The sequence below is a fragment of the Dermochelys coriacea genome, chromosome 4 (genome assembly GCF_009764565.3).
Source record: "Dermochelys coriacea isolate rDerCor1 chromosome 4, rDerCor1.pri.v4, whole genome shotgun sequence".
NCBI classification, from domain to species: Eukaryota; Metazoa; Chordata; order Testudines; family Dermochelyidae; genus Dermochelys; species Dermochelys coriacea.
Window position 1 is genome coordinate 113,811,688 of NC_050071.1, and position 24,685 is coordinate 113,836,372.

The following is a 24,685-nucleotide window of genomic DNA, read 5'->3' on the forward strand; positions in this document are numbered from 1 at the left end:
GCACCCCAGTCCTTGACTTCCAAGAGACAGCACCCTTTTCAAATAGCCATAATACTCTAGTGAAGTGATGCAAGTCACACCTCCCAGACCAGCCTTGACTGTTGGAAGCCAAGTATGGTTTATTTAATGGAAGGTAGCATCCACTGTGTACTATGTACACATTACCGAAAATGCAGTGTGTTTACAGTGAAACAATGCAGACCCGTTTGATTTTAGTCTAATTCCAGATGATTAAAGATTCTATTTGTGTTTATTAAACCCATCAGTTTAACTAAATTCAATAGCAAAATAATCTCTATCTGACTTCAGTGACCATACTTTTATTTAGGACTTAGCTTGGTAAATACGTAGAGGCTCAGTTTGATTAACCACAGTAATTACTAGAGCAAAGAAAAGGTAATATATTTAATTTAATGATTAGACAAGCTGCTTTTTCTTCCACTTTCATAGTACTTTAGTTATTGTCAAATGAATTCAAATTAGTTTGGATAAGGGCACTGCCACATGAATTGAAACCTGGCTTAAGAATGATAAACAAAAGATAATGATAAACAACCACATATCAAGTTGTGGAGAGGTGGATGCTACAGGGATCTTGCCTTATTTAACACCTTAATTAATTATATGGAAGTGAGAAAAGTTAAGAAAAGTCATAGATGATACTAGGTCATGTGGAATCACAAACACCAGTGAGGGAAGAGAAATAAAACAAAAGGAACTGCAGAGGGGAAAATATGGACAGAAAGCAACAAAACTGAACTCAGCTTGGAAAACTGCATGCGAGCGCATGTGGAGAAAACTAATCCAAAATGTGGCTATTGAATGGGAAGGAGAAACCTGGAAAACTGTAATATTGAAAAAGATCTGGGAGGAAGGAAGCAAAAAGCTGTTCCACAGTGGTTTATGTAGGAATCCTGCACTGGCAGAGATATTGACAGGATGGCTAATTTCTGTCCCTAATTTGTGTGTCCAGTTCCTACCTTGCTTTACAGGGTGGGAAGAGCTCCATAAACCCTACTGAACCACATGAAGTGACTGCACTCTGGTCTGACTAAATCCTCAGTGCACAAAAGTCAAAGGACTAAATCATGGAGCGGAGATGAGTGGAGAACTCAAGCTTCCTGCCTCTGAGAAGTCATCCATCCATCCTGATCTTTCCTCTCTGTAGGGCCTTCCTCCTGCTCTGTGGGAACAGAGAAGGACCAGAGCCTTTGTTGTTCAAAAATAAATGCTTATTGTGCAGGGAGAGCTGTTTGTGAGAGAAGAGGGAATTGCTGGAGTTTCACTTTCTGTCTTTCCTCACTGTGAGTTCTAGGGGGTCTCATCTAAGGTGTCTTGCTGATAGTTCCATTTCAGAACTGTGAGCAAGGAATTCTTTCTTCTTTAAGATTTCCCAGCTAACTGTCAGTCATCCATGAAAGGTCCACTCCTTGGGTCCTGGCACTGCATCTGCCCAAAGTTATGGTGGTTAGAATTTGTGACTCTACCTCTGGATATGGGGAGGAACTTGAGGCTGCATAAACACTGTCACTCATCCCCAAAGGCTAATCCCACCCACACAATATGCATTTAGGCAGGCTGTGGAGGGCACAGAAGACTCTGTGTCCTGGATTAGACCTTCTGATTCTATGATTTATTTTTCCTTTCCTGAAATTATTTGGATACTCTATTGGTATTGCCTTTTTCACTACCTCCCCTTCCCTGGAAACTTAAAAGTACCACTACTGCGGTACATTTTTACTTTGCAAATTCTTAAACTAGCTGAGCAGCTATTTCCAATACAGGGCAAATTTAGCACTTGTCTATATTTCACAAAAGAGACACCCAGCTGGCCTCACATTTATTCATAGACCTTAATGTGATTAGCAGAATGATAGACTGCTGAGTACATAAACAACTTGGGTACTGTGTGTCCAATATTAATCTTAGGAGTTCAGGAACATTTCAGCTCAGATAAGCAAAAAGAGCACAGGAAGGAGACAAATGTATGTGCTTGTCTGGTTTCTGGGGCACTTTAGGTGAGCTAAAACATTTTAATTTAATTTATAAAATTTCAGTTGAATGGGGGAAAAAAAAGATACTCTTCCTCCTCCCACACCTTTCCAAAATCTTAACAAGAACAAGGAGGAAGCATAATCTAGGCAACAGGCAGGGCAAAAGAGAGTAAATAGTAATCTGAAGCAAAGTATTCTATGGTTAGAATCTCTTAATGCACCTCTGCTGATATGTATTATTGATAGCAATAGATAGCTCATTCAGGAGAAAAGGAATTTCCAGGATATGAAGTGACATAATTTGATGGTGAAATTTCACTAGAATAGTTTTAATAATGTGTTTGTTGATAGATAAAGGCTTAATATAAGATTGCTTCATTATGTGCTGGTAAACGGAAGTCAACACCCCTAAGATCAGTGTTGACTCATGATAACGTTAATGGACAATGATAGAAAAATTTTAATCTACTATAGCAGGGGTGGGCAAACTTTTTGGCTTCAGGGCCACATGTAGGTATAGAAATTGGCAGGCCATGAATGCTCACGAAATTGGGGTTGGGGGCGGAAGGGGGTAAGGGCTCTGGCTGGGGGTGCGGGCTCTGGGGTGGAGCCAGAAATGAGGAGTTCAGAGTGTGGGAGGGGGCTCTGGAGGATGTTTGGGGGGGTGAGGGCTCTGGCTGGGAGTGCAGCCTCTGGGGTGGGGCTGGGGATGAGGGGTTTGGGATGCAGGAGAGTGCTCTGGGCTGGGACCGAGGGGTTTGGAGCATGGGAGGGGGATCAGGGCTGGTGTGGGGCGGGGGGTGGCTCAGGGGTGCAGGCTCTGGATGGCGCTTACCTCAAGCTGCTCCTGGAAGCAGCGGCATGTCCCCCACCCTCTGGCTCCTACGTGGAGGCGCAGCCATGTGGCTCTGCTGCGCACTGCCATGTCTGCAGGTGCCACCCCTGTAGCTCCCATTGGCCACGGTTCGCAGCCAATGGGAGCTGCGGGGGCGGCGCTTGGGGTGGGGGCAGTGTGCCGAGTGGAGCTCCCTGGCTGCCCCTATATGTAGGAGCTGGAGTGGGGACATGCCGCTGCTTCCGGGAGCCGCACAGAGTGGACCCCGACCCCACTCCCCGGCTGGAGCGCCAGAATGCAGCAAGCCCCAGACCCCGTTTCCCAGTGGGAGCTTGAGGGACGGATTAAAATGGCTGGTGGCCGGATCTCACCCATGGGCCATAGTTTGCCCACCCCTGTACTATAGGCAAGTAAGTGAGCTATGAGCTACGGTCAGAGAGTGAGCTGTGTTTGTTTCTTTTATACAAGTGGAATTGTACTTTACAAAATCTCTCTCATGGATGTAGTAATAGTGACTTGAATTTATATAAACTGTCAACCTGCATGTTCAATGCAGTGTTGCCAACTCTTGTGACATTAGGTAATTTTTTTCTGTAGATTTTGGAATCAAGAAATTTCAGGAGAATTAAAAAAATGTTTCTAGCCTTCGTTGTTACAAAGGGAAACTTGAAATCATGACCCGAGTTCATCCTAAAGGTTCAGAAACCAGAAGGCAAGTAAAAAGCACCCCACATTTATTATATTTTTAAAAAAACCTCATGACTTTTAAGTCAGTCTCATGATTTGGGGGACTGACTCATGGTTTCTGAATGCTTGAGATTGACAGTACTTCAAGGACCTCAATCCTGCGAATACAAACATGAGTCACTTTACCATTATTCAGTAGGACTATTCATGAGCATAATGCTACCTATGGGTATGTCAACATTGCAGCTGGGCTCATGCTTCTCATTCCCAGCTTGAGCTGACACAGACATGCTAGCTCTGCTCACAGGGTAGCTGGGGTAGCACATGCAGCAGTCTGGACTAGTCAACAAACCTACCTGGACCTCTGTGTACATAGTGGGGCAGCTAGCCCAAGCCTCCTGCCATGCTACCCCTGGATAAACTGCTTTTTTAGCACACTAACTGGAATGGAGCTAGTCCATGTCTGTCTACTTCAACTGGGAAGCACCCTCCCAGCTGCAGTGTAGATGTATCCTTTGTGTGTGTCTTTCGGTTCTGAGCCAAAGCGCTTTAAAAATATTGCAAAGGAATTGTATTGAATTACAGACTCTAGGCCAGTGATGTGGCATTTGTATACATCAGGTCTGAATTTGCTCCTATATGTGTATAAAACTAATTTCACCCACCATTGAACTGCAATGATGTGGACTGAGGTGACCCTCCAGATTGAAATTCAGAGAAGTTTTAACAGCAGTAGCACCCAACATACCAACGCAGGAAGTTAAAAATTCCTCCTAATGATGTCAAAGCCCTTTACAGCACTTGAATGTATCCTCACAACACCCCATGTGAGGAAGGGAAATCTTATTCCTGTTCTACGGGTCAAGAAACTGAAGCAAAGAGGGACTAAGGCCCACATCCTCAAAAGTATTTAGGTGCCTAAATAACTCTTGAGGATCGGGGCCTAGATGACTTGCCTAAGATTATACATGAAGTTGTGGAAGAGCCAGGAATAGAACTCCGGAGTCTGATTCACCACTGCACTATTCCAAGTTCATATGAGTGGAACTCCACTGAAATCAGTGAAGGTCCATTGGCATAAAAGTACTGCAATGGCAAATCCAGGACTTCTGGATCTCAGATCTGTGCCTTCATCATAAGAATATCTTCCTTCTGCTTGAATATGAATAAAAAAATACGGGAAAAGGATGTCTGTGTGGACATTTATTAAAATATTTATTTGGGATATTTGTGAAATGAATTAGTTGCTTTTGTTTATTTATTTATATATATAGCTAGAACACCAGGATAGGAAGATGGAGCCTTTCCTTTTATTAAGGGAGACTTTGCTTCAAAACTCATTGCATTATTTTTGGAAAGTAGCTCTTTTCAGGCTGACATAATAAAATATGCGCTTTTATAATCTGCTTGGACAGTAGAGTTCATGGTGACAAACTTAGCTGCTATCAGTGGAGATGAGAGATGTTGTCTCTGCTAGTGGAAACAGAGATGATGCAATCACCTAGCCTCAGTGAACAGATATCTAACTAGTTAGTATTTAGATTCATAGATTCATAGATACTAAGGTCAGAAGGGACCACTCTGATCATCTAGTCCGACCTCCTGCACAGCGCAGGCCACAGAATGTCACCCACCACTCCTATGAAAAACCTCACCCATGTCTGAGCTATTGAAGTCCTTAAATCATGGTTCAAAACTTCAAGGAGCAGAGAAGCCTCCCTCCAGTCAACCATGCCCCATGCTACAGAGGAAGGCAAAAAAACCTCCAGGGCCTCTCCAATCTGCCCTGGAGGAAAACTCCCTCCCGACCCCAAACATGGCAATCAGCCAAACCCTGAGCACATGGGCAAGATTCACCAGCCAGATACCCAGGAAAGAATTTTCTATAGTAAATCAGATCCCATCCATCTAATATCCCATCTCAGGGGATTTGGCCTATTTACCCTGAATATTTAAAGATCAATTACTTACCAAAATCCCATTATCCCATCATACCATCTCCTCCATAAACTTATCGAGTAGAATCTTAAAACCAGATAGATCTTTTGCCCCCACTGCTTCCCTTGGAAGGTTATTCCAAAACTTCACTCCTCTGATGGTTAAAAACCTTCGTCTGATTTCAAGTCTAAACTTCCTGGTGGCCAGTTTATACCCATTTGTTCTTGTGTCCACATTGGTGCTGAGCTTAAATAATTCCTCTCCCTCTCCTATATTTATCCCTCTGATATATTTATAGAGAGCAATCATATCTCCCCTCAACCTTCTTTTAGTTAGGCTAAACAAGCCAAGCTCCTTAAGTCTCCTTTCATAAGACAAGTTTTCCATTCCTCGGATCATCCTAGTAGCCCTTCTCTGTACCTGCTCCAGTTTGAATTCATCCTTTTTAAACATGGGAGACCAGAACTGCACACAGTATTCTAGGTGAGGTCTCACCAGTGCCTTGTATAACGGTACTAAAACCTCCTTATCCCTACTGGAAATGCCTCTCCTGATGCATCCCAAAACCGCATTAGCTTTTTTCACAGCCATATCACATTGGCAGCTCATAGTCATCCTATGATCAACCAATACTCCAAGGTCCTTCTCCTCTTCCGTTACTTCTAATTGATGCGTCCCCAACTTATAACTAAAATTCTTGTTATTAATCCCTAAATGCATAACCTTACACTTCTCACTATTAAATTTCATCCTATTACTATTACTCCAGTTTACAAGGTCATCTAGATCCTCCTGTATAATATCCCGATCCTTCTCCGAATTGGCAATGCCTCCCAGCTTTGTATCATCTGCAAACTTTATTAGCACACTCCCACTTTTTGTGCCAAGGTCAGTAACAAAAAGATTAAATAAGATTGGTCCCAAAACCGATCCCTGAGGAACTCCACTGGTAACCTCCCTCCAACCTGACAGTTCGCCTTTCAGTAGGACCCGTTGCAGTCTCCCCTTTAACCAATTCCTTATCCACCTTCTGATGTTCATATTGATCCCCATCTTCTCCAATTTAACTAATAATTCCCCATGTGGCACGGTATCAAATGCCTTACTGAAATCTAGGTAAATTAGATCCACTGCATTTCCTTTATCTAAAAAATCTGTTACTTTTTCAAAAAAGGAGATTAGATTGGTTTGGCACGATCTACCTTTTGTAAAACCATGTTGTATTTTGTCCCATTTACCATTGACTTCAATGTCCTTAACTAATTTCTCCTTCAAAATTTTTTCCAGGACCTTGCATACTACAGATGTCAAACTAACTGGCCTGTAGTTACCCGGATCACTTTTTTTTCCTTTCTTAAAAATAGGAACTATATTAGCAATTCTCCAATCATTCGGTACTATTCCTGAGTTTACAGATTCATTAAAAATTCTTGCTAATGGGCTTGCAATTTCAGGTGCCAATTCCTTTAATATTCTTGGATGAAGATTATCTGGGCCCCCCGATTTAGTCCCATTAAGCTGTTTCAGTTTCGCTTCTACCTCTGATATGGTAATATCTACCGCTATATCCTCCTTCCCATTTGTCATGCTACCATTATCCCCAAGATCCTCTTTAGCCTTATTAAAGACTGAGGCAAAGTATTTGTTTAGATATTGGGCCATGCCTAGATTATCTTTAACCTCCGCTCCATCCTCAGTGTTAAGCGGCCCCACTTCTTCTTTCTTAGTTTTCTTCTTATTTATATGGCTATAAGAAGTTTGTCCCCTTCCCATGCTGTGAAGAGTTTGCATAACTCAGTAAATCTATGTCTGGTTTAAACTAGGTCTGTCAAGTGATTAAAATTAATCATGATTAATCGCACAGTTAAACAATAATAGAATACCATTTATTTAAATATTTTTTGATGTTTTCTACATTTTCAAATATATTGATTTCAATTACAACACAGAATATGAAGTATACAGTGCTCACTTTATATATATATATATATATATATATATATAATTATTACAAATATTTGCACTGTAAAAAAACAAAAGAAATAGTATTTTTCAATTCACCTAAGTACTGTAGTGTAATCTCTTTATCATGCAAGTTCAACTTACAAATGTAGAATTATGTACAAAACCCCCAGCATTCAAAAATAAAACAATGTAAAACTTTAGAGCCTACAAGTCCACTCAGTCCTACTCCTTGTTCAGCCAATTGCTCAGACAAACAAGTTTGTTTACATTTGCAGGAGATAATGCTATCTGCTTCTTTTTTACAAGTCACCTGAAAGTGAGAACAGGCATTCTCATGGCACTGTTGTAGCCAGCATCGCAAGATATTTACGTGTCAGATGCGCTAAAGATTCATATTTCCCTTCATGCTTCAAACACCATTCCAGGGGATATGCGTCCATGCGATAACAATCCAAAGCAGTGTGGACTGACTGTTCATTTTTGTTATCTGAGTAAGATGCCACCAGCAGAAGGTTGATTTTCTTTTTTGGTGGTTCGGGTTCTGTAGTTTCCAGATCAGAGTGTTGCTCTTTTAAGATGTCTGAAAGCATGCTCCACACCTCATCTCTCTCAGATTTTGGAAGGCACTTCAGATTCTTAAACCGTGGGTCGAGTGCTGTAGCTATCTTTAAAAAATCTCACATTGCGTTTTGTCAAATCTCCAGTGAAAGTGTTCTTAAAATGAAAAACATGTGCTGGATTATCATCCGAGACTGCTATAACATGAAATATATGGCAGAATATGGGTAAAACAGAGCAGGGAACATACAATTCTCCCCCAAGGAGTTCAGTCAGAAATTTAATTAACACATTATTTTTTTAACGAGCGTCATCAGCATGAAAGCATGTACTCTGGAATGGTGGCAAAACATGAAGGGGCATATGAATGTTTAGCATATCTGGCACGTAAATACCTTGCAATGCTGGCTACAAAAGTGCTATGCAAATACCTGTTCTTACTTTCTGGTGATACTGTAAATAAGAAGAGGCAGCATTATCTCCTGTAAATGTAAACAAATTTGTTTGTCTTAGCGATTGGCTGCACAAGAAGTAGGACTGAGTGGACTTGTAGGCTCTGAAGTTTTACATTGTTTTGTTTTTGAGTGCAGTTATGTAACAAAAAAAAATTTACATTTGTAAGTTACACTTTCACGATAAAGAGATTTCACAACAGTTCTTGTATGATGTGAATTGAAAAATACTGTTTCTTTTGTTTATCATTGTTACAGTGCAAATATTTATAATAAAAATATGTTTGATTAACACTTTGTTTTAAATTACAACACAGAATACAATATATATGAAAATGTAGAAAAACATCCAAAATATTTACTAAATTTCAATTGGTATTGTTTTTAACAGTGCGAGTAAAACTGTGATTAATCATGATTAATTATTTTTAGTTAATCACATGAGTTAACTCCGATTAATCAACAACTCTAGTTTAAACTGGTATATTTTCCTGACAAGTGCTAGGCAGGTGTTAATGAACATATTTAAGTTTCGCAGACTTCAATATGTATAATATAAAAAGAAAAGGAGTACTTGTGGCACCTCTCTAAGGTATTTTTGCGAATACAGACTAACACGACTGCTACTCTGAAACCTGTGTGTAATATAATGTTTCTCTATAAGCATTTTTTCCTATTTTCATCAATTTAAGTTTTCTCAGTTGCAGGAAATTATGGGGGTTGGACAACATGGGGATCAGATAATAATTATTGAATGACAGCAGATGTTGGGATTCAAAATGTTAAAACTTAATAACTGTTAAAATACAAATTGTCAACATCATATGACAAAGTAAAATACCTTAAATCAAACTAATGAGATCTCAAGCAGCATTTTTTTTTACTTTGTCTAGCTGTATATTTTGCGTATTAATTAATTTAATTAAAAAATCATTAAATTAATTTAATTCTAAACAGTTTTCATTTAATTAATTAATTTAATTTAAAATTTTCATCAGTTTGTATGTGTACAGTGAAATCAACAATTACTAACAAAAATCTAGTCCTTCCAAGCCTAAAAACGTATTTTTGAATGCTGATTGCCTCTAGTATCACAATCACTTATGATTTTGTTCTCCTTTGATTCTCATCTCTTTCCTAACACCTCGCTCTGACACCTTTTATCCAGCTAATGAAGCAACCTGCTGGAACAGCCCCTTCAGTGCTGGCATTCAGGTTCCTACAAGAATAATGTGCCTGACACATCTCTGTAAACACAAATCAGCTTTTTTCCACAGTGAGCCAGTTAACCCCATCTCCACTACTGAGGTGAAATTCGATTTTTCTTTTAATTACCATTTTTAATGACCAGATTTAATAACAGAAAGCAAAATGATTTAGAGAAATCAAATAATAAAGTGGGAGTATTAAGGTTTATTATCCATTGCACTGGTAATGCTTTGGTGTATATTGTGTGCCAGTGTTTTTTACCAGCATGTCATCTAACTCTGCTCAATAGCAGAAAAATAGGTAAGAAATTTCTTAGTGCACACATAGCTTTGGAGAATTGCGATGGCAGCAGTAGCCTAGATATTATGCTGGTGATTCAAAGAACAATATAATCATCTTTGCAGGTCCAGGTAGTTCAGTCTTTGCTGTCAGACCACACTGATTGGCTATTTAGGGTTGCCGTTGAAAACCACTTAAACTGCAACTAGGATGCAGCAGTGCAGTTCCGCACAGGCTTACACCAGGTTAGCTGATGATACCTTTGCTCCAGTAACTGCACCTGGCTGCTTATAGTTCAGCAATTATGCTTTAGTGTCTTCCTTCTGGTATATTGAGCTATAAATAACAGGACCAGTCTACCTGACTGCTTCCCATATCCTCTATGACAGCATTTTTGATTGATTGGGTAACAACATTTCACAGTGCACACAAAGGCTTCTCTGTCCAAAGCCCATGACTTTGGAATGATTATTCTGGGAAAAGGCTAAAATGTTTTTTTATTTTCTTTTTCAATTTGTCTATGTGGGTTTCTTTTGCTGGGCTTAGTTTTATATTTTTGGGAGTTCTAAATGTATTATTATTATTTTATGTTATTTTTAGAATTGGGATATTGTTGTCAATTAAATTTTTGTTAAGGGGCTTGGATGTCTTTGGGCATTAGCATTTAACAAAAATTGATTTTTGTTTTCTTATTTAGGTGAGATTAACTGTTTATAAGATTAATGGCTTAAATTTTCTCAAAAGATTAATGATTTTGGGCCTCCAATCTGAGGATCATTTTCAGAAAGTGCTGAGAACCTGCTCTCTGAAGATCAATATCCTTTAAGTCATTTCAATTTGAGTACCCAAAAACTGAGGTACCCATAACCACTAGTCACTTTTGAAAATGTTATGCCCTTAAATCTAACAATATTTAAATCAAAATTATACTTGCATAGTGGTTCTAGTCACCAATAAAAGACAGGATACCAATAATTTCTAAATGGCTACCATGGGTAGATAAGCCATTGTCTCCCAGCCTTTTTGGGCAACTGAACCAACTACGATTTAGGCTATTCCCACTAGTGCAGGTTGACTTCCATTCCTTTATACCTGCTCTAACCTTCATTGGAGTTTGGGTTCCTCTAAAGCCCAATTTCTCAATAGCCAGTGGGGGGGCAAGGAGTAACCCAAGCTCAACTGCGACCAACAACACAACTGAATAGGAGGCAAGTAGTGGTGGCACACTAGAATTCAAGACAGGGACTCAGCATTAAGATGTGAGTGAAAGTCATGACCCTATTAACTGAAGGGTTACCCAAACAAGTTACTTTGGTCATTGCCAAAGTACATGGATGGAATGAATCCCTTCCCTCTATTTTTCAAGCAGACTATTGAATAATTAAATATGTTCCAAACTGACTTAGGTTAGCACTTTCAGAGGAGAAAGAATATGCTCAGTTTTATTCCAAGCATTTCTGTTTCATTGAAAAACAGTTAAAAATAACAGGGTAGAATTAACAAGATGTAATACAAAGCTAAAATATATGTCTAAATTGAGATAATGGCCAAAAGACTTTTGGCTGTTGGTTTGCTTGGCTCTGGGAATATGATTCTATCACTGTCTGTTATATATTTATCCAGAAATATACCCAGATACTGCTGAACTTGTGTTATTTTTATTAAGGCCCCTCTATGGACTTGAATATTAGCAGGGCAAGAGTTTACATTCTGCAGGAGGTAGTTGCATGTCTGCTTTTTTTTTTTTTACAAATGGATAGCTGAAGTCCAATGTGTGAATGTCATGCTATGGAATATATAAAATAGTACTGTGGATAGCACAGAAAACTCTTACATGTGACCAGACAGACTCATGTTACCAACAAAGTATCTGGAAGAAATCTGAAGATATTCTTAAGGTGTACAAAACATAGGCCCTAGACCTGCAGTTCTTACTTAGACAAAGCTCCTCATGATCCTCTCAGTTGATGTTTTGCCTGAGGAATGACCAAGGATTGCAGGACTGGGATTATACTGTGACCAAAGAGTTGGATGTGATCCTGACTCTAGATGCATGCATTTGAGGCTTTGAGGCTAGTGTTGGCTATAAATGACTGATCAAAAGCCCATTGGGGCTCTGGTCAGGCCCATAATCTCTAGCATACCTTGTATGTAATCCCTGATATTTATGTAGAGCTATGAGCTTTGAACCTTTGATATTAAAAATAAAAGCAGGAAACTCCAGTCATATGTCAATATATTAATTAATATCCTATTTGAGTCTTGACACCATTCTATATTTTTATGCCATGATTTTGTATGAACATGCTTAATGAGAAAAGACATCCTATTTCACAAAGGGATCCAGAAACAGCCAGGCCAGAGCAGACCAGTCCATTTATGCCAGGATCCTGTCTCTGATAGTGCCAAAAACTATACATTAGCCAACAAATACAGAAAAGGGAGCCACTAATAAACAGAAGGAAACCAAAAATCCATGGAAAAAATTATAACCAGACATGTATCTGACTAACGTAGATGTCACCTGTACGGCTTTTAGTGCGCGGACATATGGATACTAAATGACCACATCTATATTTCTGTAGTGTATGTTGGTAGCAGCACAGTTCAGTACTGACCTTTAGACATTTCAAACACAATTACCTATGCATTAGTCCTAACAAATTCCTCTAGTTCAATCCGTTCAGAAAGCCACTAACAGTAAATAACATGAGTAATCCGATGCATAAATTTTACATACTACAGGATGATTTACAGCATCACAAGGGATTTTGAATGTATTAAATCAGTCTGTTTGACAGAGTGGGGAGTGACTGTTACTAACAGTCCTGGGATACATCAAAGCTTGAAGCAGAAAATAAAGAAAACATCTATAACAAAATAAAGAAGAAAATATTTATAACAATCAGTTACGTCCAATGGGCCTGATCCTAGTCCCTAAAGTTCAATGACAAAATTCCCATTGATTTTGCTGGGAATGGGATTAGGCTCCAAGTATCTCTTCAAAGAGAATACTAAATATTTTGCAGTCACATATAACAGCCTTGCAAGCTCATAATGGAAATTTATTAGGCAAAAATTCTATGAATCTACCCTTCATTTCAACCCACTATAGATTTTTAATGGATATTTCAAAATAATAATAATATTTTGTATTTATATAGTACTTTCCATATGAATAAGAATTTATGTAGTACCTTCCATATGGATAAACTTTACAAATATTAAGTGAAGCATAATCATAGCCCTGAGAGAAGAGGATTATCACTCCACATTTTATAGACTGAGCAAAGTAAGTTTCAGAAAGTTTAAGACCAACAATTTTAAAAGTGGCCACTTATTTCTCAGCTGTTGAATGCTCAACTTGAGCCAGTCAAAACCTGATTTTCTGCAGCACTGAGCAACCAGCACTTCCATTGACCTCAAATGGATTTGTGTGAACTGAGCACCTCTGGAAATCAGGCCTGTGTTTTGAGTTAGGTATAGTGGAAATTTTGAAATTCCTGAAAATTTTGTCCTAAGTGACTTGCCAAAGTTGTCTGAGAAAATCTTTGCTAGAGTCCAGAAAAGACCCTATATTTCCCAGCTCTCAGTCTCCTATCTTAAACTCAGGGTCATTTTGCTCCCTTCACCTATGTTGCTTTCTAATTTGTGCTTGAGGTGTGTCTGCCTGTTATTTTCACTTTTTTCTCCTTGCTAATAAGAAACAATTTACATTTAACTGTAGTGATCATCATCTTAGACATTAATTTAATACATTGATGAATACAATTGCTGAATCTTTAATACCATAAATTAAAAGATATTGTAATATTCTATTCCCGGTCTATAGGTGATATATGCTTTGAACACTAAAAATGACGAGCATGAGGCCAGTATACAGGCTCTTAAAGAAGCCCATCAAGAGGAAATTCAGCGCATCCTTGCTGAGACAAGGGAAACCATTCTCCAATATAAATGTAAAGTAGGAGAAGAGCAGGAGCTACGAAAGCATATTCAGAACCTTGAAGATACACTGGAGCAACACACAAGGCTAAAGGAGGAAACCTTAGCAGAATTTACCATGTGCAAGAAGCAGGTGGAAGAGAAGGCATTCAGAACAGAGGCAAAACATACTGAAAGGATCATTACCCTTTCCAAGGAGATGCTAGATACAAAGACAGACTTTGAAAACAAGCCTCAACATTTCAACCAGGAGTCCGAGAGCCTGGTAAATGAATGTAAGCCATTTAGGCAAGATAAATTGGATAAAAAGGAGACAATAGATGAAAAATGTAGCACAGAGTTGCAAGCTCTAATTAATGAAATGGAAAACCTCAAGAGAGAGAACCAGAAAATAACTGAAGAATATGCTCAGAAAGCCAGCAAACTACAAGCCTCTTACAAGAAAGAAAAAGAGACTTTGAAAAAAACCATGCAGCAGTCAGTGGCCGATACACAGCAACAGTGCCAGCAAAGAGCAACAGAGCAAAAGAAAAACTCTGAGGCCCAGGAAGCTGCTTTGCGGCAGCAGGCGAAGAAGCTGGAAGCTGAGCTGGAGGTGAAAGGCCAGAAGATAAATGAGTTGAAGAAGCATTCCCAGAAGCTGAAGGAGAGGATGCAGGTAGAATGAGAGATGCTGATCCATCTGCCTATAAAGTAGCAAATTACTAAGTCTTTAAAATTCTGTTTTATAAAAGCATTTTTTCTTTCTATAAATAGCCCTTTGAGTTAAATGCTTTGTAAGCACTAGAGAAGTGTAACAGCTCAGAAGGCAAGGGGGAGAAACTTAATTAAGTGACAGAGTTTCAGAGACAATTAAGAATCCATTGGGGAGCCTTCCGGAACAGCACCCTCTCTCAAAGCTGTAGATGATGCTCAGGGGGAAAGAGGTGAACCTTGTGCCTTGACTGAAAATTTATCCTCTCCTCAGCTGCCGGATGAAGGGGGCAATAATGTTGCCAAAGTGTGGCGGGGGTATGCAAGGAATGGGGGATGGCAGCTGTGTATCCTCCCACCCTCTACCCCCATCAGCAGCCCATCTACTTCAATTCAAGGTGCATTCTTGGGTAGAGAGGCTAGCCAGCAAGACAGCAGGTTGGACCTCAGCTGCTTTATGTTGTATGCTCCTAGTCATGACCCTCAATTTAGGTAGCATTTAATAAAGTGTGCATCTTGGAAGATTCTAATACAATGATGATAATAGGCCAGATCCCTTCCTCAATGGGGAAGAATCTGTTGGAGGGGGCTCAGAAGGAGGAAATCATAAGGATCCCTTCACAGAAATTCCCTCACACTGTTCCATTGGGGGTGAGGGGGCAGGGTTTACCTCCCCGTCAAGGCTCGGAACCTCACCAATTCCCAGGGTGCTTGGGTGGCCCCAAGGGGAGCTCCTTCCCCTTACGAGAGCGCTGGTGCCCTCTGTCCCCACCTCACTGACTGGCAGTACAGCTCTGAGCACAGGCACAGACTCCTCCTTAAAGGTGGATCCCTGCTGAGGAGGGGGCTTCAAGGAAAAAAAATGAGACAGCCCCAGGCCACATCACCTGTTCTTTGTGAATTCCACAAGGCCAGAGGGGGAATGTGTTCAGACTCCACTGCCTTCCTCTCCCCTACACTGCAGAGAAGAGGGGGAGGGTGATGCCACAGAGTTGGGTAAGCCCTTCCATCACATGGGGGGGTTCCAGACACAAACCCTGGTTCAGCAAGATACTTAAGCATGTAGCTAACTTTAAGCAAGTGAGTAGTCCCATTGAAGTGACCCCTGCGGAACTTTTCTACATGCAACCCACTTACTTGAGCTGTGTTCTGTTCTTAAGAATGTAATATTTCAAATTTTAATTTTACAGTTAATGAAGTCTTAATTTACAGTTGTAAGAAGGCCTGTAGAATCTAGGCCCCCATTTGGCAAATCGCTTAAATTGAGTACATGCTTAATCTTAAACAGCTGCTTAGCCCCATTGAGGTTAAAATTAAGCATTCACTTAAATGCTTTGCTAAATTTGGGCCTTGCTGAACTAGCTAATCTGAAAGAAGCAGAAGTTGAAGGATAGAAACAACACTTCTTAGAATCTGGTCCCAGAAATAAAGATTAGATTGTAATTATACACTTAATAGGACAAATATAAAAGACTTCATGCTACTGGTGTATGTGTATGTGTTGCCTATGGTTTATGCATATTATATCATGCAACTGTTTTATATCTATTAGTTTTCCACATACCATAATAGCTTATGTATTGCTAGCAGAAACTGATTTAAATGGAAGAAAATGTAGCATTTCTGGCATGCAATAAATAAATAAAAAAGGAACTGGAGGTGTCGAGGCATTTCAGGTCTTTTGCTTTTTGTTTCTGATTTTGGTATTAGCTGAATGGGGCTCAGGTTGAAATTATATTAGGAAGATTGTTCTGAGAGCCAGATCCTCAGCCTGTGTAAATTGGTGGTGTTCCTGTGAAGCCAATGGAGCTATGCTGATTCACATAAGCTTAAACTCTTGCCCTGAGCGTTTAAAGAAGAACTCTCACTTTGGGATAAATTTGGAAGGGGAAAGAGAACAGTTACACAAAATGTAGTTTCCAATATTTTGTTAATATTTGTTTTCACATAAAAACTCTCCTTCATAAGGTGGCTTTTTTCTACTGTCACATATTTATGACTACCTTTCGCAAACACATACAAGATGACAGACTGTGAAAAAGAAATTTCTTTAATCACAAATATCTCTGATCGTTAGCAAATACTGGCAAGGAAAGCCATTAAATATATTAAACATAAAAGGAAAAGGATGTTTAAGTGTAATGAATTTTCTATTTTTTCCTCAGTGCATGACAGGTGCTTGGAGACCTTTGAATGAAAGGCCCCATATTAGAGCAAATTTATTAATTATTATTATTATTACTATTTCAGAGCCAGTGCATGTGTGATGAAGCTGGTTTAAATAAAGTTCTAATCTCTCTAATAGATGTTGGAGGTTTTGCAGTGCTTGACAGAAGCAAAACTACTAGCTTACCTCTAAGTTTCCATGGTCTGAGACATTACTATATAATAATGGTGACTGGTGACTGTTTGGTGACCTCGCACTTGAGAATGAAATGGACTATATGCAAGATGCCAAAGAAATAAGTGATATCCTATGATATTTTAGGACTTGGAAATACAGCTTAAGGAGTCTCAACAAGAGACTCTGGATTCCCAAAGCACCGTGCAAAAACTGGAAGAAGAACTGACTGTAGCCAAAGAGAGGCTCATGCTCCAGAAGAATGAAATACTGAGTAACGCAGGTACGATGCTCATTAATGTCATTGTTAAATATTTCCCTTGCTAGTCAGTCATGTTGTAAACTCCCAAGTGATGTATGTTGTTTGAAATGTAAATCTTACAACCGCAGAAGAAATGGAAACTGTACTGAATTCCCAAAGCAAAGCTGAGAAAGAAGTAGATGAACTGAAGAATCAAATAATGCAGCTGCAGCAAATGATCTCCACCAAACAAAGCCAAACAAAGAAAGGCAATGAAGACACACAGGTGCTTACACAGGTATTTACTCCCAGACCTCTTAAGGCATGGTACCCCATCTAGGGCCTGATCCAAAGTGCATTTGTATTAATGGGGATCTTTCTTTTGACTTCCGTGGACTTTGGATTATGTGTGTAGGCCTCAGTCCTGCCAGGTACTGAGTGCTTGGCCCAATCCAGCAAAGCACTTAAATATACACTTGACTAGTTTGGTTGACTTCACTTGGACTACTCACATGCTTAAAGTGAGGCTTATGCTTAAGTGCTTTCCTGGTTCAGGGCAGAGTGCTCAATAGCTTGTAGGATCAAGCCCTTAAAAAGGGAGAGGATCAAGGCAGACTTCCTAAGGCTAAGATGCTGATTAATGTAAAAAAGAAAACTATTCGATTCCATTTAGAAGCTTAATAACAAAAAGTTCAAATAATGAACTCCCACCAGTAAGGAGTTTATAGACCCTAATAGCTCCCTGATCACAATGCCTCCAGCTAATTAATTATCCAATCCAAACTCTCTTTACTATGATCTGTTAGCTCCCCCTACTGGATTATTGCACTTGGATGTTAGAAAAACACACTTGGTGTGAGAAACATAGCAGTGACCAAATTCATGGTGGTATGTCGCCATGAAAGTGTAGTTGTCCATGAGGAGATCTCTAATTTCAGAAGTAGATTGCAATGTGAAAAAGTGTGAGAAGCTAGATTATAAAAGTTGTGTACGGGCCTGGAGCGTTAACATTTCACAGGAAGGGAGTGCTTCTTTTTTTTTTTTTTTTTTTTTTACAAGAACCCAGTGTTGTCCAATGAAATTCACCTCAGAGGACAGGAAATCCCCTACAGAATAGGTGGACTGTTCAGGCTCCAGGACTTTATCTTGATTTTCTTATATTATAAGGCCACTGTATTTTATAGCCCATGGAAGCTGCAGCTACTGAAATAGAAGATATAAAGCAACAGCACAAAGAAGAACTTTGTAAAATTAAACAACAGTCAGATGAGGAGAAAATGCGTTTGAAGGAGCAGCTTGTGAAGGGGTTGGAAGATCTTGTAAAGAAACACACAATGGAAATCAAATCTGCTCAAACCTCCATGGAAGCTGAAAGAAAAACATTGCAGAAGGTGGGGATGTTCTTCTATTAATAGATACTCTGATTCATCTGTTTTTAATCTCATTGGTCACAGTCATTTTCGTTATTCTAACTGGAGGCACTTTGAGTTACTAGAAAATGAAAGGATTTTGTTGCTGCATTTCTGTTCTAAAACGTGAACTGAACTGGTGGTTTTTCTAAAAAAAGCTTCATAGTCAAAATGAATTTATCTTTGATGTGACTCCTGTGTTCTTGGCAGTGCCTATGCTTGAATGCCTTGCCTGTGACAGCAATGTGATTATATTAATGTCCATCCCAAGGGATAATGACCAGGGGTTGTATATTCCAATCTCACATTTAAATTCATATGGATCCTTGCTATTCAAAACTTGAATAGCATTGACCTACTCAATATTTACACATTTTCCAAACATAGAGAGCCCAATCCTGCAAGATGCTGATAACTCCTGTAAGATAATAGAATTGGGAGGATTTAGCACCACTCATCATTGGCTCCAGAGTGCAGTTGTGCAGGTCAGATGTTGCTGCTGACTGCAGGAACCAGTGGCCACCCAGGCACAGAAGAGACTAAATAAGCTGATACTAATCTCCATACTTAATTCCAATCAGTAGGAGTAATTCTTGTCTTCCCTCAGATCCAAATAGGTTGCCTTGGTAACAACAGTAGTCATGGAAATACTGTAGGAGTCTATACTGCACTTTAATTTAAACTGCTGGCATTGCATTGGCACCCAGTTGCTAAAGAGATTCATCAGAGAGATGTAGTTTCTTGAGAAATAACCCTCTGTGATAAATTCTGCCCTTGTGTCCATGGGTTGCACTCCCTTCGGTTCAGTGAATTTGCACATTGCAAGAGCCTTGATACAGCAAAGCACCTAAATAAATGTGTTAAGTCCATCCTGATTTAGCAGAGCTCTTAAGCACGTTTAACTTGAAGCAGATGCTTAAATCCCAATGGGACTTAACGTTAAGCATATACTTAAATGGCATGTTGAATCAGAGCCTAAATCAGAAAAGAATTTGGCCCTCTGTCTCCTAATGGGATTTGCTTATTTCTGCCTATAAGATATATAAGCAAAATTATTAGAGCACACAACATAGCAATCAACTGGTCTGGGTATCATTCACATCCTTGTTGGAACTGCAAGGGCTTCCCTCCCCTATTTTTTCTGCTTTTACACTTTTCTCCTTGGAGTTCCACTTCTGGTTAAGAATCACTGAGCACACCTCCTTGTAAAGAGCATAAGGGAGGTTGCTGCTCAGCCACGTAAGGCACTCTGCCCTGCTTGCCAGCTGCTGAGTACCTTGTTTTGTAGTACTCTTAGCCCCTAGGGGAGCAAAAGTCTGCGGATTGAACGCAGGTTCTTTGATGTAACAGTGCAAAGCAATTTGAATTTTCATTTGTATTGTGAGCCTAATTTTTAAACAGGACGGATTGACTTAAATCGCTTTGATTTAAATGAGATTTATATCAGCAAGCAGGAAATTTTGATTTAAATAATCAATTTTAATCAAATTTTGCATGTGTACCTTTTAATTATTTTCCTAAAGAAAGATTGATTTGCAACTAAGTATAGCCTTTACACTAAATTTAGTGATTCTTGTTGCTAACCAGTAGGATACCCTATATCTATACACATCTGTTTAAGTAATTATTTAGCTTAACTTTTTACTAGATGGTGCTTTTTTTCCCTTGTGATTTGTGTCAAGCTCTATTTGGATAGAATTTCAAGTTAACAATGCAAAAAACAGCTTTTTAAAAATTAAATAAAACAACCTTAAATGCTGGATACATTAGAAAAAAAGTTTATCAACACATGTTTTGCATTTAAAAGTAACTGATTTTATTAAACAAAGGAAGTATTATCTGTAGTTAGTGAATTGAACTGATTATTTTGATCACTGTGTCCTTCATGAACTAGGAGATCACATTCGCTCACATCTAATTTTTATTCATAGATTGGTGAAAGAAAACAAGCTTTCCTGCTGTTTCAACTCCCAGTTGGTTTCTTAACTTTGAAAGAACTTGTCATTGAACTGATCTAGTTGAATAAATTAATGAAGAAAATATTGTTTCTGAACCTACAGAAGAGGCTATTGATGTCAAAAGCTGGTTTAGCACTTCAGCAAACTTGGCTTCCAGTGCTTAGCCAGTGACTTCCACCCATTTAGTGGTTTGACTTTATTTAAAACTTGGCAACAAATATGTGCTGTTTAATATTTTTTGTAGTTATTTAAATTATTTCATGGATTATAATAAGTTTAGGCCTCAACAAAAGTTGTCAATTTCAAATTTAATTTTAAATAAAACTGTATTTAATTTAAATTAAAAAAATCCAATTTAAATTAAAAAACCCTTCAATTTTTTTATTTTAAAAAAATCATAGTTTTTCTACGCTGTTTTTTTAAGGGGCCACAGCCTGGCCCCCTTTTATGTGTGTGCACATTTGCATGTGCAAAACATCTGCATACATGCTCTCATTAATAATAATATATATCTATATTACAATAGCATTCAAAGGCTCCAGTCAAGAGCAGGACCCCATTGTGATAGGTGCTGTTCAAACACTTTTTGAAGCACTAATACATGTGCATGCAGCGATAGAGTTTAAATGCACAAAATCTCATTTGTCAAAAAGGGAACTGTGTGTGGAAAATTCCATCGCCTGACCATGAAAGTGCAAGTATTTGAACAGGGCATGTCCATGTGTTTGAACAGCAAAGTTGTACTCACACAAAGGGAAGCCTCCTTCTGAAAATCCGATCCCTTATTTTTGAATAGCACGTATCTATGTGAGCAATCTCATGTGTATGCCAAATGGCGCTGGGAAAGGCCACAGGAAGTTTTCTGTGTGCACAATTTAAACTTCCAGGTTCAAATGTGAGTTAGTTTGTTTGTCAATAATAAATGCACAGATATAGATACTGCTTGTAGGCATCTTCCATAAACTGTAAAACAAAACTTGTTTTTGTCAAATAATATTTTTCACTGTTACTGTTACTTCTGTCCCAGGATCTAATGAGTTAAGTCCCTCAACAGCTTCATGAGGTAGGGAGAGATGATAATATCCCCATTTTCCAGCTAGGAAAATTGACATACAGAGAGGTTACATGCCAAAGCTCACACAGAAAGCCTGTGTAGATTTCTGATCCTCAGTGCTTTAACCACAAGACCATATGTTCTTCTCCTTTTCTTTTAAAACTAATTTTGTCTATTCCAACTCTCTTCTCAGTTCTCTGTTAATCTCTGTCTGCCAGTTCACAGCACCTCCACACTGTGAATTGGTGCTAGATTTCCATTTGTTTAATTGTTAGCTTTGAGGATCCTCATTACTCCACTGTCTTTACTTGTGTTTGCTAACCTTGTACCTTCCTTTTAATTGTAGTACTTGTCTCTTCAGGAGTTTACATTCACATTCTGTTATGTTGAATGTTTTTAAGTCATTCTGCTTTAAACATTATAGACTTCCATTGGGGCTGAAGTTCATAGAATTGGCATCTTCACCCTCCCTCTCCCCTCCCCCCTCCCCTCGGAAGTGGTCTCTCAAGAGCTGCTGGAGAAATGTTTTCAGTCAGCAAGTTGACACAGATGAGAAAAGCAAGTATGCAAATGAGCTTCAAATAACAGATTGCCCAAGGAAATATTTGGGAGTTGCATATTCAGTCTTTCTACAGCAAATGAGCACTCTAACTGTGCAGGTATTCAGATACTCAAGGGTACAAGTTCAGCTCAGAGCACAGTGAGTTAGATGAGTTAAACTGGCTAAATCCCCACCTTCTTCTTTGACAATGATGTGTACAAAGGTGTGCATGCCCTGAAAGGAGATTTAATTAACTATAAAAGCATTGGATTGACAATCCTAGACACTGAAATCCTCCATCCATTGAGCAGATACATTACGGGCAGCATCACTGCAAGCTTCCAGTCACTCTCCTGCCAAAGGGCATCAGCCTTGAACTGGAGGGACAGTTTCTAAGGGTGAGAGATGGCAGTTCAATCTTCATTTAATTTTTTATTTCTCCATTGGGGTTGTCATTAAGGTTGCAGTTGTAATGGTGGTTTCTGAGATGTGCACATCTTTCCACTAGAAACTCAACTGAGATTATCAGTCATCAGACTTTGATGATATAGTAAATACATGTTTAAAAATGTGATGGATGGTTTTTACATTAATACAACTGTAACCCTTCTTGAACATAGAAGCAATATCAGCAAGTGTCATCTACCCACTGCAGTTTTAATACTCCAAGCTGCTTTTTGGTGGAAGATTGAGACCACAGCCAGTGTAAGTCTACGCTGATCACAGAAACAGAACAAAACACTTAGATGACTTTGTAATTAATAAAAAGAAAAGGAGTACTTGTGGCACCTTAGAGACTAACAAATTTATTAGAGCATAAGCTTTCGTGAGCTACAGCTCACTCACGAAAGCTTATGCTCTAATAAATTTGTTAGTCTCTAAGGTGCCACAAGTACTCCTTTTCGTTTTGCGAATACAGACTAACATGTCTGCTACTCTGAAACCTTTGTAATTAATGTAAGCAGAGACACTACAGGAGAGTAGTATCTATTATTGAGTAAACTGTTATGGCTATACAGAATGCATGGAGGCAGCCTTGCTGAATCTGAAGAGACACGACGGAGTGTGAATCCTGAAACTAAGCCATGAGAAAGTGTATCTGATTTCTTCAGCTGAAATTCCCTCGCGCCCTCACATGGAAATCCTCACCACAATTCAGTTATACTGGAAGCATCATCAGGGTCAAGGATAACAGTTTCTAATGGGTTATTTGTAGGAGACTTGCATTGAATGATTTTTCCACATAAAAGTTGCTTGCAAAGTAATGAGATATGATTTCATAATATTGATTAATAATTGTATTTTCTAAAATGCAGAAATTAGTGACCAAACTCCATTATCTATTTATATGCATTCTCTGCCAATGCTTTTGCAATCCTTTGCTAAGGGACAATGTGATCTAGCTCTGGACTGACTTCCAGTCAAGACCATTATTTTAAGCTCTCCTACTGATTCACTCTGCGACCTCAGCCAAATCACTTCCCTTCTCTGTCTCTGTTTCATCATCCAACTTAGAAACTACAGTGAGGGGTGCAACAGAAAACCCTAATTAAAACCCTCATTAAAACAGGCAGGTAGATCTAACATGGGGACAAGGATACTTAACTTTCTTCGCAAAAAGCTGTGACAATCCTTGGATGAAAAGTGCCATTCAAGTGCTTAAGTATTATTATTAGCTTTCATAGAACTGTATGGACTCCTGTGATCTGCCTCTGTTCATGTTCCTGAAACATATTGTCCATACCTCTTCCACCCTACTGAGACACTTCCTTTCCTTCCTTCTATGATGTATACTCTGGGCATGCTCTGCATGTTTGTAATATTTTTAATTTACTTTTAGGAGATACAGTTAGAGGAATTAAGAAAGAATGCTGAGAATGAAATAAAGCAACTAGAGAAGGAGAAAGAAGCCCTAAGTAGGAAACTTCAGGACTCTTCACTTGAGGTATGCTGGGCATAAGTCCACCCTGATATTAAAAGGACTCTTAATTTTTCTTCTCATTCGAAAGGTTCTTAATGAGATTCATAATCCTTGCTGTCTGCGATATCCTTCAAAGAAATTTGCAAAGACTATAGGCAGAAATATCAGAAATTATTATTCTTAAATGTCAACAAAGATTTGAACAAAATGATATTAATTTTCACTGAGCTTCATATAAGTTTACTCTTTTTTTGTTTCATAGTAGCAGCCGTGTTAGTCTGTATTCGCAAAAAGAATTTTTGTTTTTTTTTTTGTTGTTGATTTTTGTTTTTTGTTCCATAGCTCTCTAATGAGAAATTTAACTTAATGAGGGCAAGATTGTGACTTGGACTATGTACCATGCAAGAGGGGAATAAGAACCTTACTAGCTCCCCTATATGGGCTCCCCCAGATCTTGGATCCAGGTGCCTAGAAGTAACCTGCTTACTCGTTCCATGGAGCACATGACGGAGAGGGGAAAGGAATGGATGGAACTTTGGCTCTATCCTCCACGCTCACTAGCCAGAGTAGCTGAGCTTGCATGGGATAGATCGTAATTTACTGCTGGTATAGGGCAGCAATTAGTCCCATCCCTCTCCCAGGAAAGAAAAGGATGCAGGGGAGGA

General features: G+C 39.0%; 1 protein-coding gene across 3 annotated transcripts in view; it reads left to right on the forward strand.

The window, feature by feature from the left end:
• FAM184B (family with sequence similarity 184 member B) overlaps positions 1 to 24,685 on the forward strand; it is a 96,455-nt gene that overhangs the window by 32,846 nt on the left and 38,924 nt on the right. Inside the window, exons 2-6 of one of the 3 annotated variants that reach the window (XM_038400047.2) lie at positions 13,750 to 14,520; positions 17,044 to 17,179; positions 17,287 to 17,435; positions 18,322 to 18,528; positions 23,940 to 24,044. In XM_038400047.2, the coding sequence (XP_038255975.1) occupies positions 13,750 to 14,520; positions 17,044 to 17,179; positions 17,287 to 17,435; positions 18,322 to 18,528; positions 23,940 to 24,044 (1,368 nt within the window). The remainder of the gene's footprint in view (positions 1 to 13,749; positions 14,521 to 17,043; positions 17,180 to 17,286; positions 17,436 to 18,321; positions 18,529 to 23,939; positions 24,045 to 24,685) is intronic. The other 2 variants (XM_043514101.1, XM_043514100.1) reach the window with 2 other exon arrangements.